We start from the raw sequence: 14,082 nt of genomic DNA, 5'->3' as shown, positions 1-14,082 counted from the left end.
TGTCCAATGTTGCCCATGTAGACTATTCCAAAAGTATTAAGAATAGATTATAGAAAAAATATAATAACCGTTTCAGTAATAACCGTTATATATATATATATATATATATATATATATATATATATATACAAAATCCTCTCACAGTTATTTGACTTTTACAAATAAAATGCATATACAATTTCTGGGGCTTTTTATGCATTAATAAATCTTTTTAACAGCACAATATTATAAAGGATTGACTGGAAATCCCTGAATGATTAATCCATAGAAATTACAGAAGAAAAAATCAATTTACAGGTTAAAGTAATTAATCTTCATTCTATTAAGGACATAAACGAGTCCAATAACAGGTGCAAGAATGTCAGAAACATTGCTAAAGTTTCAAATGACACAAAATGTATAAATAAATAAAGGCTTTCGGTGATTTGCGTGTTGTAACATCTAACAAGCTCACAGTACTGCTGGAGGTGCCAGATGTGGTTAAGCAAGAGTTGTTTACACAAATACTTTCTGTGTATGACATAGCCTAAAGGACAGAGGTTTGTTGATTGATCACCTTAAGTGAACAAATATATAATTATCACAAAATAAGGGAGTCCCTCTTAAACAATAGTTTTGCTTTTGTTGCATTTAATGACTTAGCTTAAATATTATCAGAAAAATATTGGGATTACTGGCATTTATGTTATGTGGCATCTTTCACTTTCTCTTTTTTCAGTGCCTGTGATGATCATACTAACAGATATAGGCCTAGACTGACTGCACATTTACTTCTGCTTTACAACTGTCGAAACATTGACTTATAACATGGTTATATAATAGTTCAGATACATTTTAAATCTAGGTATTTGTTTGGTCTGGCTAATATATTTTAGTTAGTAGGCTACAATATTTAAACTAAAGTGAAAGGCTTTGCGTCATTTTTTTCATATGTAGCCCTGTTTGCGTTTGATGGCAGGGGAGCAGGTGTTAACGCTGGGTTATTTCATTAGTAGACTGTGTAAACGTGTAATAAACAGATCCTGAATTCCCTCACATCATGTACCACGAGCGCGTTTTTGCGTGCCATGCCACGTCCTTTGTTTCTCAGCAGCAGTAGGAGGGCTTTCTTTTGGGCAGGTATCTATTACCTGTGTCACGTGGGCGGTGGCCAGGTAGGGCGCACACAAAACCAGCGCGATCCAAGCAGCCATTGCGGAGCAGAGCCGACGGTTTCGGACTTGTTTGCATCGATTCTCACGCAGTTAAAAGGCCACGGGACTCATCGAGGCGATACCGAGCCTGGCACAGATCTTTCTGTAGGTGTGGGGTCACTGGGCTCTTGGCTTCTCTGTCACCTGGAGTTGATCTCTAGGGTTTTGCTTTTGCTATCAGGGTTGGTGTGACAATAGGTTTTTCCCCCTTCTTAAAAATGACGGTTAATCCAGATTATCTGGTGCTTTTATTCACCACCACATCTGGCGCAAGTGGGGACCAATTGGGATCAGATGAGAAGGAAATTGTACAGGTGGTTTGGCAGGTTGTGGATTTAGCGACTAAAAAGGTAATTTCATATTTCCCCATGATGGTGTGTATGCGTGTTATGCATTGGTGTGTGTGTGTGTGTGTGTGTAATTCTGGTGGAGGTCAGAGAGAGAGAGTAAGTTTTTTTATTAATAAAAAAAAAAGGAAAATTACAATTTATTCATGCATATATTTATTTATTTCATCTATCTGTCTGTCTGTGTGTATATCTGCATTTGTGTGGGTGTGGGTGTACTGTATATTTATATAAGGCAGATATTTAAACAACAATTACAAAGTCAAATCTAAGGCTCTATCAGTCTTAATCCAGATCTATTCCCCTGCTATGTGTAAATCTATATGCTGGAAATGAGCATTCCTCTGCTTTCCACATTTAGGCTGGTCAGGTAAACGAATTGCTATTCAAACCGGATCACATTGAGCTCTCTGAGGATTGTCAGGAGGTGAGTGGACTTACCGAAGAGACCTTGACAGAAGCTGAACCGCTTGAGGAGGCCATCGAACAGGTGATCAGTCTCATACAATCTGTCCTGACAGGCTGCTATTTAACTTTTTTATTATGTTCTGTTCAAAATACATAAAGATATTTGCATTTGAGAGTGGATCCTTTCATAGGACAGTTAAACTTTCTTTTCTGATTCTCTTTGAGGGAGGGTCTGCACTCTGCATATAAACCATTTAGTGGCAAATCTTTACACACTATTATATGCATTATTGAACAGCTTGCGGACTGATATTTGCACAAGCAGCCTTGTGGGTATGTGTTAAATGGCACATAAAAGTAGCATTCACTCAGAGTGTCCATGTGTGTGCAGTTGAATCAGAGGTTATGTGCAGAAGTGGACGCAGGTGCAGGAAACACCTTCTACCTCTGTACAGATGGACAGCTTCATGTTCGACAGGTCCTCCATCCCGAGGCTTTCAGCAAGGTATTAAACTCTAAATACTGCAACTGAGCAGGTGATATTTATTTATAAGGAAATCATTTATAAGTGCAGATGTGTGTTCTTGACTGCTTGCTTTTGTGCTTTTCAGAATATTTTGTTGCCTGAGTGTTTCTTCTCATTCTTTGACCTGCGAAAAGAGTTCAAGAATAAATTCCCATCAGAAGGGGAGTTGAAAGACTTGAATCTTCAGGTCATGGCTGACTGTATCCTTAAAGAAGATCATGACATCATTTTGTGTGTTTTTTGTAAGACTTAAATGGATGATATTATAGATTATGACACATGGTTGTCAATTCTCTGACAACCAGTGTAAGGAAGTTGTATTTGAGTGTGTATGAGAGAAAAAGATAGGCAACAGGGTGTTGGCTGCAGGATCCCAAGGTTTTGAAATGCAAATAGACTCACAATAGTGTGGGCTCAATTGAGCCAGCAAGAGAAAGCCAAGAGTGTTTAGCCAACAAGCTTAACCTGCCACACCTACGCTGTAACGTCTTAATATACACACACACACTTACTGAATCAAACACACAATGCGATAGCACAGCCCTCTGCAAAGCAAGAAAGGTTAATCGAAAGTCATCCTCTCCCTTCATGTTTCTATTGTTACTTTATGGAAGCCTGCTGTGTTTCAACGGTCCCTGTGCGTTTATAGACGCCATCCTAGTTGTTCCTTGCATCTTTACTGTGTCATTAAGTGGTAATTATCATGGTAACACTAAACACAGACGCTGTATTCCTTGACTAAGTTTGCGATCAGACCTAAATGTGGTTGTGGATTCTTCTCTTCATGCTTTCACTGCTCACAAGGTTCAGCAGATGTCCGAAATTGTTTTAGCACTTATCTCGGAGCCTGTCTGTAAGTCATGATAACTTATTATATATTATTGTCTGAACAATTTATTGTAATATTCAGAAGTGTTTTTTGTTATGAACCTGCTTTATTCGTCTTCATAGGCCACCAGTTCTCCTTCCCAGAAAAAGTGAATGACAAGTTTGAGACTGGCACTTGGTAAGTGTTTCTTATTCAAATTAAACTATCAAACAAATGTTTGCAACTTTGTTCTAAGTATTGTTTTTATTAATTGATATATATATATATATATATATATATATATATATATATATATATATATATATATATATATATATATAAATAAATAAACTGACAGAAAAGTCATGGGATTTTTTATAATGATTATACATTTTGTAGATTATACTGTTTGTGAATCTAATTTCTATCAAATTAATCATAAATGACTATAAAATGGAAATTGAAGATGTGTGTTAAGTTTAAATGTTTTCATGAAATTTTATGTTGCTGGAGCACTTATGATAGAGATGGCTATAATTCGGAGAGGATATTAAGTAGTATTGAGTATTTAATATAAAGGTCTTTTTTTCTTTTTCCCAATATTTTAATAAATCCTTAGAAATTCATGCAATTTATCTGTTTAGATATTGAAGTTTTGTTTTTATTAAGAAGTATTTATTTAAAGAAAAACATCTGATAAGATGCTGTACAGTGTCACACATAATTCTAGCCAGAGCAAATTTTCTTCATGCAGGTTACTGAAATCTCTTGTTGAATCCTATGAGAATTTCTGTAAAGCTTAAAGTAGTAGTAACCAAGGACATAGAGCTTTAACAAAGGGTCACTTGATGTTAATTTTTGCCTGGTGTGACATATTTTTAAATTGCATGTATGTATGTGTATAGTAGTAAGATGGAGAGGGTGGATGATAACACGGTGATCAGAGCTCGGGGTCTTCCATGGCAGTCCTCAGACCAGGACATCGCCCGATTCTTCAGGGGTCTCAACATCGCCAAGTATGCACACATACAGTAACCTGCAAACCACCCATATGCAGCACTTATTAATAAATTATTATCATTCAGTCTGTGCACAATGCAAGTGTTTCTAATGAATGCCTGCATGTGTGTGTGTGTGTGTGTGTGTGTGTGTGTTTGTGTGTGTGTGTGTGTGTGTGTTTGTGTGTGTAGAGGAGGTGCTGCGTTGTGTCTGAATGCTCAGGGCAGGAGGAACGGAGAGGCACTAGTGCGGTTTGAGAGTGAAGAGCACAGGGATTTGGCCCTGCAGAGACACAAGCATCACATGGGAACCAGATACATTGAGGTGCACACAGATTCATAAAGCTATTATGTTAAGTATAGTGTAATACTAAGTATAGTGATATATAAATATATCATATTAATAAAAAAATCTGTTTTGGTACATTTAGTACCCTGATGTCCAGTTACTATAACCTTTTTTTAATTGTAGTGAAATTGTATGTACGGTACGTTTAAAACTATTTACATAATTTTTTATTGCAGGTTTACAAGGCAACAGGTGAAGACTTTCTGAAGATTGCAGGAGGTAAAAAGACGTTTTTTTTTTTTTTAGTTTGCATGTATGTGATATTTGTGTTTGTATCTGGATAGGGTTGGGTTCGGAGAACTGGTTCCATTATTAATTAAACCAGTGTAGATTCCCAAACTTAATTATTTGAGCCACTTCTATGAATTTAAAAATGAAATGTGCAACCAATATAGTGAACAAATGATTCAGAGTCAGTCCTTTGCAGTGAACCAAAATCAGTGAGATCTGATTTACATTTATTCATTATTGAAGTCATCTAATTTTTCCAAATAGAAAGACCTACAGGAAGTAAAATAACTGTAATCATTTACAAGAATTGGAACAGGAACTAACGTTCTTACCTTCCCATCCCTATATGTGAACAATCTTTGCACATTCTAGTCTTACTAGCGATTATATTAATGCTGTTGTAATAAAACTTTGTATATACACTGATTCCCTGAGTTTGTGTTCCGTCAGGTTTATTTGTGTTGGTTTGAGTATGTTTTGTGTATTTTAGCTTCACATTGAGTGGCTCATGTGTCAATGTCTGACCGATAGGTACCTCTAATGAAGTCGCCAAATTTCTGTCGAGGGAGAATCAGGTTATCGTGCGCATGCGTGGACTTCCATTCACCGCCACTGCTGAGCAGGTGCTGCAGTTCTTCTCCCTGGCGTGTCCTGTGACAGACGGCAGCGAAGGCATTCTGTTTGTACGCTTTCCCGATGGCAGGCCCACTGGGGACGCATTCGTCCTGTTCTCCTGCGAGGAGCATGCTCAGAACGCACTGAAAAAACACAAGGACATCCTGGGCAAGAGGTACATAGAGCTGTTCAAGAGCACTGCAGCTGAGGTGCAACAGGTGAGAGCAGCACTTCCTATTTGATTTGAAACCATCAGTTGTGTGGAGTGTATTATAGTTGGTTTAGACAGACAGACTCGGCTGGGCAAGTAAAGCGTGATGTGTTTGGGTGTGTAAGTGTGTGTACAAGCATGTACTCTATCGGCTCGCTGAACAAACACTCAGCTCGACAATCTGTAAAATATTAGCTTTTCAAAGATGTCATAAAATCTTTCTTCTAGTCTTCCTGTTCTGCAATGCAAAATCTTTCAAATGTCATTGTTACTAATTTTGTAGGATTACTTGGAATTTCTCTTTGTTAATATTTAGCTGCCGTCATATATATCAAACCAAAACTACTCAACCATAGCAGGTGGTTGAACTCACTTTAACCTGTTTTTGAGCAGATGTGTGTTTGACTAGCTCAGCTGTGTTGTTCACCAGCAGTGGGGTTTTAGTGTTATAAGTGTGTGTCATTTAGGCAAAGACAAGCCCATCGTGCTTTAAATTAATAGTTGACTGGTTGTTAGGTTCTTTAATAAACAGAATACTTACAATTGAATCATCACGTCACAAATTTGAATTAAACATCTTTTTTTTGTTTGCTTGTTTTTATAACCAGTACATTTTTTTTGTCTAATAACAGTATGCAGAACTGATTTTTTTATTGTTTTATTTTTACTTTTAACATAATAAATGCATAATCATCAGACTACAACAATGAACGTTATATGCATAATAAATCTATTTTATTATTTTTAGTTTAGTCATATATATAAGGGCATTTAAGGGTTCAGACACACCAAACGTTTGTGTTTGCATGGTGGCAAACAGTATCAGTACCTGCAGGTAGAGCACAGTTCATCCATCATCTCCACACCTGGAGCTTTAAACAGGCAGAAGTCTTTTTGATGATCTGCATTGCCAGTCATATAACTCCAGCATTTGTGTCAGGTTCTGAACAGATACTCATCGGCCCCATTGATTCCCGTGGCCCCATCCCCCATCCTGTCTATTGTGCCACCCCCCACATTCGTGCCCCCAGCAGCAGCAGTGACAGGTGTGCGGGACTGCGTGAGATTGAGGGGTCTGCCGTACGATGCCACCATCCAGGACATATTGGTTTTCTTGGGGGAATACACTGCTGACATCAAGCCACATGGAGTGCATATGGTGCTTAACCAGCAGGTAAGGATCTCAGACCCACTTATATACATATGAACTGTAGTATTCTTATGAAGTTCATCCAGTTACAAAATAAGCACACCTATGCAGCTCAGAATGTGTTCTTTCAGGGAGTTTTCCCCCTTTGGCTCAACCGCTCCGTGAAAGGGGTGCTTAATCACAGCTTCTGTCAGGACTTGTGATTCTTCATTCCTTTACAATGTGTTTCTATCATTGCCCGCTGAAGATAACTGTACTTGATAATAGTTTAGATTATACAAATGTTTCCACACAAACTGCCTTTTCTTTTTTTAAGTTGGCTTGCTGGCTTGTATATTTCCAGCTAGATAAAAAGAAGGAATTTAATGATTCTGATTCCTCTTAACGGTTCCATTAAATATCCTTTTACAATACCGTTCAAACGATTTAGTCGGATATAATTAAAAAAGAAAAATTAATGTTTTGAAAGAATTCAAACATTGTCCATTCACGTATTGAACTGAAAGAACAATTGGACTGTTTTGCACTGTATGCTTTTGATTTAAAGAACTCATAAGTTTGGGGAGTTAGGTTTTTGATTCTATTAAAAGAACTGGCTGGTAAGAGTCTGTAATTGTCCTGAAATTAATCTATGTAGTTTACACTGTCTGTTTGCTGCTGTCAGATTAAAAATAAGAATAATTAAAAGATTCTCATTGTGGATAAGAATCAGTTTTCTGTTCCAAACCCTGCTGTTTACTTGGCATTTTAAAAACCAGATGTTCCTGGCAGAAGATGCTGAAAAAAAAAACATTTAGTACTTTGACAATTTAACAATTAAATCAATTTGAAGTGGAAACAGGTCCTGCTCTGTTGTTATGTGCCTGTTTGTTTTTTGTTTTTGTTTAAAGTGAGTTTATGAATTCAGCATCTTTTTGTGTGTTTGATCAGGGCCGTCCGTCGGGTGATGCTTTTATCCAGATGCGTTCAGCTGAGCGGGCGTTCCTGGCGGCCCAGCAATGCCACAAGCGCAGCATGAAGGAGCGATATGTGGAGGTGTTTGCGTGCTCTGCTCAGGAGATGAACATCGTGTTGATGGGGGGCACGCTCAACAGGAGCGGCCTCTCACCGCCGCCATGTAAGTTACGACGTAAGTGCCGCTGGGCTCTGGGTCTGCTTCTCTCAGCTGTGTGTGCGGGTAGGTGGCGCTTCACGCCTTCCTGTTTTTCCCCTTTTCTCTCATTCATTCACTTATTCATTCATGGTGGGTGTCCCGTCCATTTTCCTGCCCAGGCAGGAATGGGCTTCAGGAGACGTAGGAATCTGGGTGGGTGAATGTTTTTCGATAGCGGGGGAATGGAGGGCTTTGATTTGGGGTGATTTATTGCAATCTTTCTAAATCTAAATGTGCACAATTTTAGTCCTTAATCATAAATGTCACCACATGCACTTTGGTGTGTTTGATTTAGTGTAGATTTCTTTCTTTCTTCGGTTATAGATAGTCAGCTCCATAACTTTGCTATCCTATCAACCAACACATGTAAAAGCCTCGGCACGCCACAGGTTCAGTCCGGTTAAAGGCATCTAAATGCCTGTGGCTGTGTACTGATATGTGTTGAAGGGTGGAGGAACATACTTGACTTGTAGCTGAATTATAATGGCAGTTATTGAGAGTTTTGGGTTATGGTCTGCTGGTCACACTGGAGTGTGAGATAAAGTTTGGGCTAGAGATTTTAATAGATATATATTTATTCTCCTAAACTGGTATTTCTTCAATACAGTGAGCAAAACATTTTGACAGATTTAATATAACAAGACACATACCATTCACATGATTGATGAGATTTGTAATTGTAGCGTTAACTATGAGGCATGCTCAAATTAGCTGCAAGACAGCTCATTTATTTTTCAGGCTCACAATGTGACAGGTGGGCTTTTGAGATGGCTACTGCTTGTGGCTACACCGTATATAGTTCATTGTTTGTTTGAAGAGATGACTGCATGAGCCTCTGATGACAAACAAGGAACAGGACTTGAAAGAGGTTTTAAGGTGTAAAGCCCTCATTGTAACTGGATTAGGTTCAGTCAGGACCACTCCCTTTAATTATTTGGCAAAAATACCTTGACTACCTCACTAGTTTTTATTTTATTAGTAATGATGTAAATTCACTTTATTCGCACTGAAATGATATACACAAAGTTTTGTCAACAATTTTGTGCCATCTTAGTGAGAATAAAATGAATTAAAATAATATAAAAAATTATGAAATTATGCATTTAAAAATATATATATATATCCTATCCCCTGCTCCATACAGGACACAATATTTCCAGTATTTCTGCTGTAATTTGTGACAAAACTTTTTTAGTTAACAGAAACGGAGAGTATTAATATATTAAATTTCTTAACCTGAAATTAACTTTCTTTTTTTAATCTTAAAGGGATGGTTCACCCAAAAATAAAATTCTATCATTAATTTCTCAACCTCATGTTGTTTCAAACCCGTATGACCTTTGTTTATCTTTGGAACACAGTTAATATATGTTTGTTGAAATCTGAGAGCTTTTTGATCCTCCATAGACAGCAATGTGACTGAAATGTTCCCAGGCCCAGAAACATAGTAAGAACATTTTTTAAATAGTCCATGTAACATCAGTGCTTCAACATTGCTATCTGTGGAGGGTCAGAAAGCTCTCGGATTTCATCTAAAATAACTTGATTCATGTTCCGAAGATGAACAAAAGTCTCATCACATCTAGTTGCAAAAACTGGAAGCTTCAAGGTTGTTTTTTCACTCAATAATTCCTCAATATACCACCTCCACCATTTCAGGTTTGTCCCCTCCATCATACGCATTTCCTCACGGGACAGCTGTTCTTCCTGCTGGAGCGGTCCTTCCTGCGGGAGCAATGCTACCTGTGGAACCAGCAGCTATCTACCCCTCCCAATTCCTGTTGAGTCCCCGACCCCTGGCACCAGCGACAGCCTTCTACCCTGCCAGCAACCCATTGTACATGAACTACACCACCTATTATCCCAGGTAACAGTTATATCCCTTATGGTTGTTTTTCAGTCAAAGACAAGCCATGCGCATACACTTATGCAGCATAAGATCAATAGTTACCTGCAATTTCATTCACAGAAGATGATGAATGGATGATTGAATGACATTTATTTTGGATTTAATGACATGTCTAATACTCTAGTGTACATATTAATCCAAGTCAGCGTCTGTATCCAAAACTTAGGGAAATTACTGAGGAATGAAGGCGTCACAGATGCATAAATGGTTTCAAGGCACTGCCTTTAATATTCCATAATGCTGTGTGTGAAATGATACAAATGGCATCTGAAGTACTGGTTAAAAGGGAAAAAAATTAATTAATGAATATCCACTGGAATTCATAGTTGCAGTTCTAACAAGAAATTAGCAGTGTAGTCTTGAAATATTTCCTTAGTTATATCTAAAGTTGTTCTAGATCAGTAGTTGTGATGCCTTGAAAACCTGTCTGAACCAGTTTCTTTAAGAGGCACCTTTATGTTTTGGACACGTTGGTCAATATGTCACTCTTACATGATGTCAGAATACTCATCGGTAGCTGTCTTATGTTTAATAAGATGTTTCACAAAATGTGATTATTTACGTACAACCCCTTTGTGTATTAAAAAAAATATTTTATTTTTTGAAGAGTTGCTTAAATGAAGCTCTCAAAGCTGAACATAATGACTTTGTCTCTAAGAAGGACTTGCACAACCAGGACTGGGTGGGTTTACAAGGGTAACTACACAGTGAGTGTGTCACACCCGTTTAACACAGCATTAATGTGCATTTTAGCTCACTTCATAGTTGAAGAACTGGTTCAGTTACTTATTGTCCGTGTGACATTTAGGGACAGAAATATGATTATCTTACTTTAGGAAGACTACAGAAACCCTAGAGAAGATCTATAGAGTTATCTATTACTCCAACACAATGAGGTTTGATTGGGGTGGGACTATTTGTTCAACCAATAAGAAGAAACAGATAATAAAAAAAATATATAAATATTTCATATTTAATCTAAAAGTGTTATAAAATACATATATATATATGAATATTTTGACTAATTTACCTTTTTTGTTTTAGTTTTTCATAAATTTGATCCATGTCTGTTTTCATACAGCCCACCTGGCTCCCCGACTAACATCAGCTACTTCCCTACTGGCCACACCCCTTCAGCTGGCTCAGTCCTCTCAGCCCCACCCACAGCACTGATACGAATGCAAGGCCACGCCCCTTCCCATGTTTATAATAGCGGGTTTAAAGAAATCCTCAGCATGGTACATGGATATCAGGTGAGTTTAAAATACACCCGCGACTGTATTATAATATCAGTGTGAGTTCAGGAATTTCTTTCATACCATTTCTATGATTTTTTTTAGTTGACTTCCTACCAAATAGCAAGTAACTCAATTAATTGCAGTTCACTGCTGGCCTCTTTTTAAATGTATTAGTAGCCAGCTGCACAATGTTATTGAGTGCCACTGATCCAAATACAAGTCCTAGTTTGTTCCACATCAGAAACTCAGTGTGTATGTGTGTGTGTTTATAGGCAGGGCAAGGCTGGATTGTAGGGAACATTAAGGTGTGTCTTTTGCCCTGAAGTGCTCAGCATTGAAGATTTAGATGCTTTAGTGGGTTTGAGTAAAAGGAATGCTTAGTTGCATTGTCACAACCCCTCGATGAGCTAAACAGGTTCCTCTGGTCTAAATTCCCTCACAGACACACACACACACACACCGAGCTAAGGTGCGGTGCATTGGCCTGCTCTAACTTGATTACTGGTTTTCCGTTGCATTGCAGTAGGAGCCCGGTGGTAGTCTAGATCAGGCACACAATGAACACTTCCATATTGCACACCTACTCATATTATATATATATATTCAATTAAGTTTCAATATTTATAAAAATGATACATTTCATTTTTTATGCTTATTATTATAACTTGATATATTATATAGCAATCATATTATAATTATAATTTTAAAATACATTAAACAAATATATATGTATATGGGTAAAAGACAAGATGTCCCATTTTGGTGTCTGCATCAAGTTAAATGTACAAAAGTGATTTTATATTCATAGAAAGCGATATTTAATGCAAGCTTGTGTCTAATGTTTCGAATAACTTTTGTGAAAAATAACATGATATGTGATATAATGTTTCATCATCATGCAACATAACAGATATATTTATGTAAAAATTAAACGACATGCAAGATAAGATTTTTGGGTATATGAACTATTGTTACACTGAATAACATTTTAGTGTGTCTTGTAAATCATAGTAAAAAAAAGGATGATAGTCATCTTTTTTTATTCAGAAAACATTCAATTAAAAAGGACACATTTCAATATACAGGAAAAAAATGTTAAGCTGTATATTATATATATATATATATATATATATATATATATATATATATATACATACTCGATCACTGTAATACATTTCATATTTATTTCTAATAAGGGAAGGAGACCCTTTGCAATCAGAATAAACTAGGCTAGGGTGTTTCACTTTCTTTTTAACATTCTTGCTTCAAGTTAAGGGCGTGAAGGGTTTCACCCAAAGTATCTATATGTGTTCAAAATATATTTTTTCACAGGAGTGAAACATTCTATTAGGCTGCCTAATGGGCTAACAAACCCATTCTAAAAACAGCTGTGACTCCTGGCATGCACACCCACAATGTGCGTCTCTCCCATGCAGGCTGTACATTCGCCTCAGGCGGTTTGCTAGTTAGTCAGTAGGAGGGCTGTCATTCATTTGAGATGTGACCTATTACAAATAATGAGGCATAAGCATGTGTTTCTTGAGTAAATGTAATTTCTTTCTGTCTCCTTTAGCCCGGCAACAGCGACGCTTTGGTAACTCTCCCTTCTATGCTGTCGGCCAAGCAGCCTATTGGAGACCAGACTGTAGGAGGCGGAGCCTATCTTGACTTGCAGTTGCTTTAAGCTAATCTATTGACGAGGCCACGCCCCTGTGGTGGATTCAACAAACCCCTCAATACAAAGCAGTTTATGCCATTTATGCTATTTATATAAAAATTTGAAAAATAATTATATGTATTTTGACATTTATTGTATATTGCACATTGTTTTTTTTATGCATTAGAGCTAATATTCTACTCATTCGGTTTGTTGCGTGAGTTTGTATGTTTGTGTCCATGCACATGTAGTGATGTTCACTCAGGAAATAGCTTCTTGAACCAGGGTCTAAACATTAAACCTGCCGAATAGAGGCAGACTTTCACTGATACCATAAATTTAAGCCAAAGGACCAGAAAATAAGTGTGTTTGTGTGTGTCAGTGCCTCCCTGTTGATGTGACTCTACCGTGAGTATGTGTAAATATGTAGAGACATTCTCAAGCCTCTCTTTTTTTTCTTTGAAGGTTATAATTTGCATGAAGTTCATAAAGCTAGCTGTTCTAACATGTTTACAAGATTCGCCAAACTCTTGCACCACGCACAGTGTAGTTCGTGGATGTATGCAACATAGTTCTTTTGTCATTTCGCCAAAAATAGCTCAGAACCAGAATCAGGATCAACTTTTGTGCTTTATATCTGTCTGAAAAATATGTATTGTCCGTACCAATCAATGTACAAAATTCTATAGCTAAATGTGCTTGTTGATGTGTGCATGTATAGTAGATGTAACCAACTAATGAATGTGTGTGTGTGTGTGTTTAGCCAAAAAAGTCAATGCATGTGTGTTTATTTACTGCACTCAGAGAGTGTTTCAGGCCTGCTGTAATGCACACAGGTGTATTTTCACCCATTGTCTGTGTATTAAGGAGAGTGTTTGTGTGCATCTGCTGGAATGTGAACAGGATCATTTGTTACCTGCAGCTGTATCCCATCTATACCCTCCTGTTTGTTTATGCCAGTGTGCCTCATTTATTATACTCTGTGCTTATTTTTAAATACTAGGAGTAATTTGCATGTTTAGGCTTTTATGAGCAGTAGGAGTAAAGTGTATGACCATGAAATAGTCAGTTTGATTTATTTGTACTAGTACCCACATATGCCAATGGGCAGTAGTTAAGCAAAAGCACTACTCTTTCATGTTATTGATTTGTTGCCATCATCATATTTGTAATTCGAAAACATATGTAGAAAAGAGAAATCAAGAATTTGGCTGTTTGGAGAAAGTATTATTTTATTTTGATATTTTATAATAATTTAAAATAAAGGAAATTTAACAACGTTTCTGAGG

The 14,082-nt window shown here is 37.2% G+C and overlaps 1 protein-coding gene across 2 annotated transcripts; it reads left to right on the top strand.

Moving 5' to 3' along the window:
* Positions 1-1,159: 1,159 nt before the first annotated feature.
* On the top strand, positions 1,160-14,075 carry LOC132158479 (epithelial splicing regulatory protein 1). Of its 2 annotated transcripts, none has more exons than XM_059567912.1 (15): positions 1,160-1,543; positions 1,902-2,030; positions 2,340-2,453; positions 2,560-2,674; positions 3,229-3,327; positions 3,426-3,480; positions 4,188-4,298; positions 4,473-4,605; positions 4,806-4,848; positions 5,392-5,693; positions 6,627-6,860; positions 7,767-7,965; positions 9,649-9,856; positions 10,980-11,151; positions 12,710-14,075. In XM_059567912.1, the coding sequence occupies exons 1-15, from the start codon at positions 1,412-1,414 to the stop codon at positions 12,818-12,820; spliced, it is 2,157 nt and encodes a 718-aa protein (XP_059423895.1). In that variant the 5' UTR covers positions 1,160-1,411; the 3' UTR covers positions 12,821-14,075. The 2 variants fall into 2 exon arrangements, with proteins under 2 accessions (XP_059423895.1, XP_059423896.1); XM_059567913.1 differs by having other exon boundaries at positions 1,162-1,543; positions 7,767-7,953.
* The last annotated feature ends 7 nt before the right edge of the window (positions 14,076-14,082 follow it).

This window comes from Carassius carassius, chromosome 15 (assembly GCF_963082965.1).
Source record: "Carassius carassius chromosome 15, fCarCar2.1, whole genome shotgun sequence".
Taxonomy (NCBI): domain Eukaryota; kingdom Metazoa; phylum Chordata; class Actinopteri; order Cypriniformes; family Cyprinidae; genus Carassius; species Carassius carassius.
Note: the sequence above shows the minus strand (reverse complement) of the source record. Positions and strands in the feature narration are given on the sequence as shown.

Excerpts from the sequence above, each read along its gene's own strand:
- LOC132158479 (XM_059567912.1), top strand. The coding sequence starts at position 1,412 with ATGACGGTTAATCCAGATTATCTGGTGCTTTTATTCACCACCACATCT. Across the intron at positions 2,031-2,339 it reads TTGAGGAGGCCATCGAACAG|TTGAATCAGAGGTTATGTGC; the intron begins GTGATCAGTCTC and ends ATGTGTGTGCAG. Across the intron at positions 4,299-4,472 it reads AGGGGTCTCAACATCGCCAA|AGGAGGTGCTGCGTTGTGTC; the intron begins GTATGCACACAT and ends TTGTGTGTGTAG.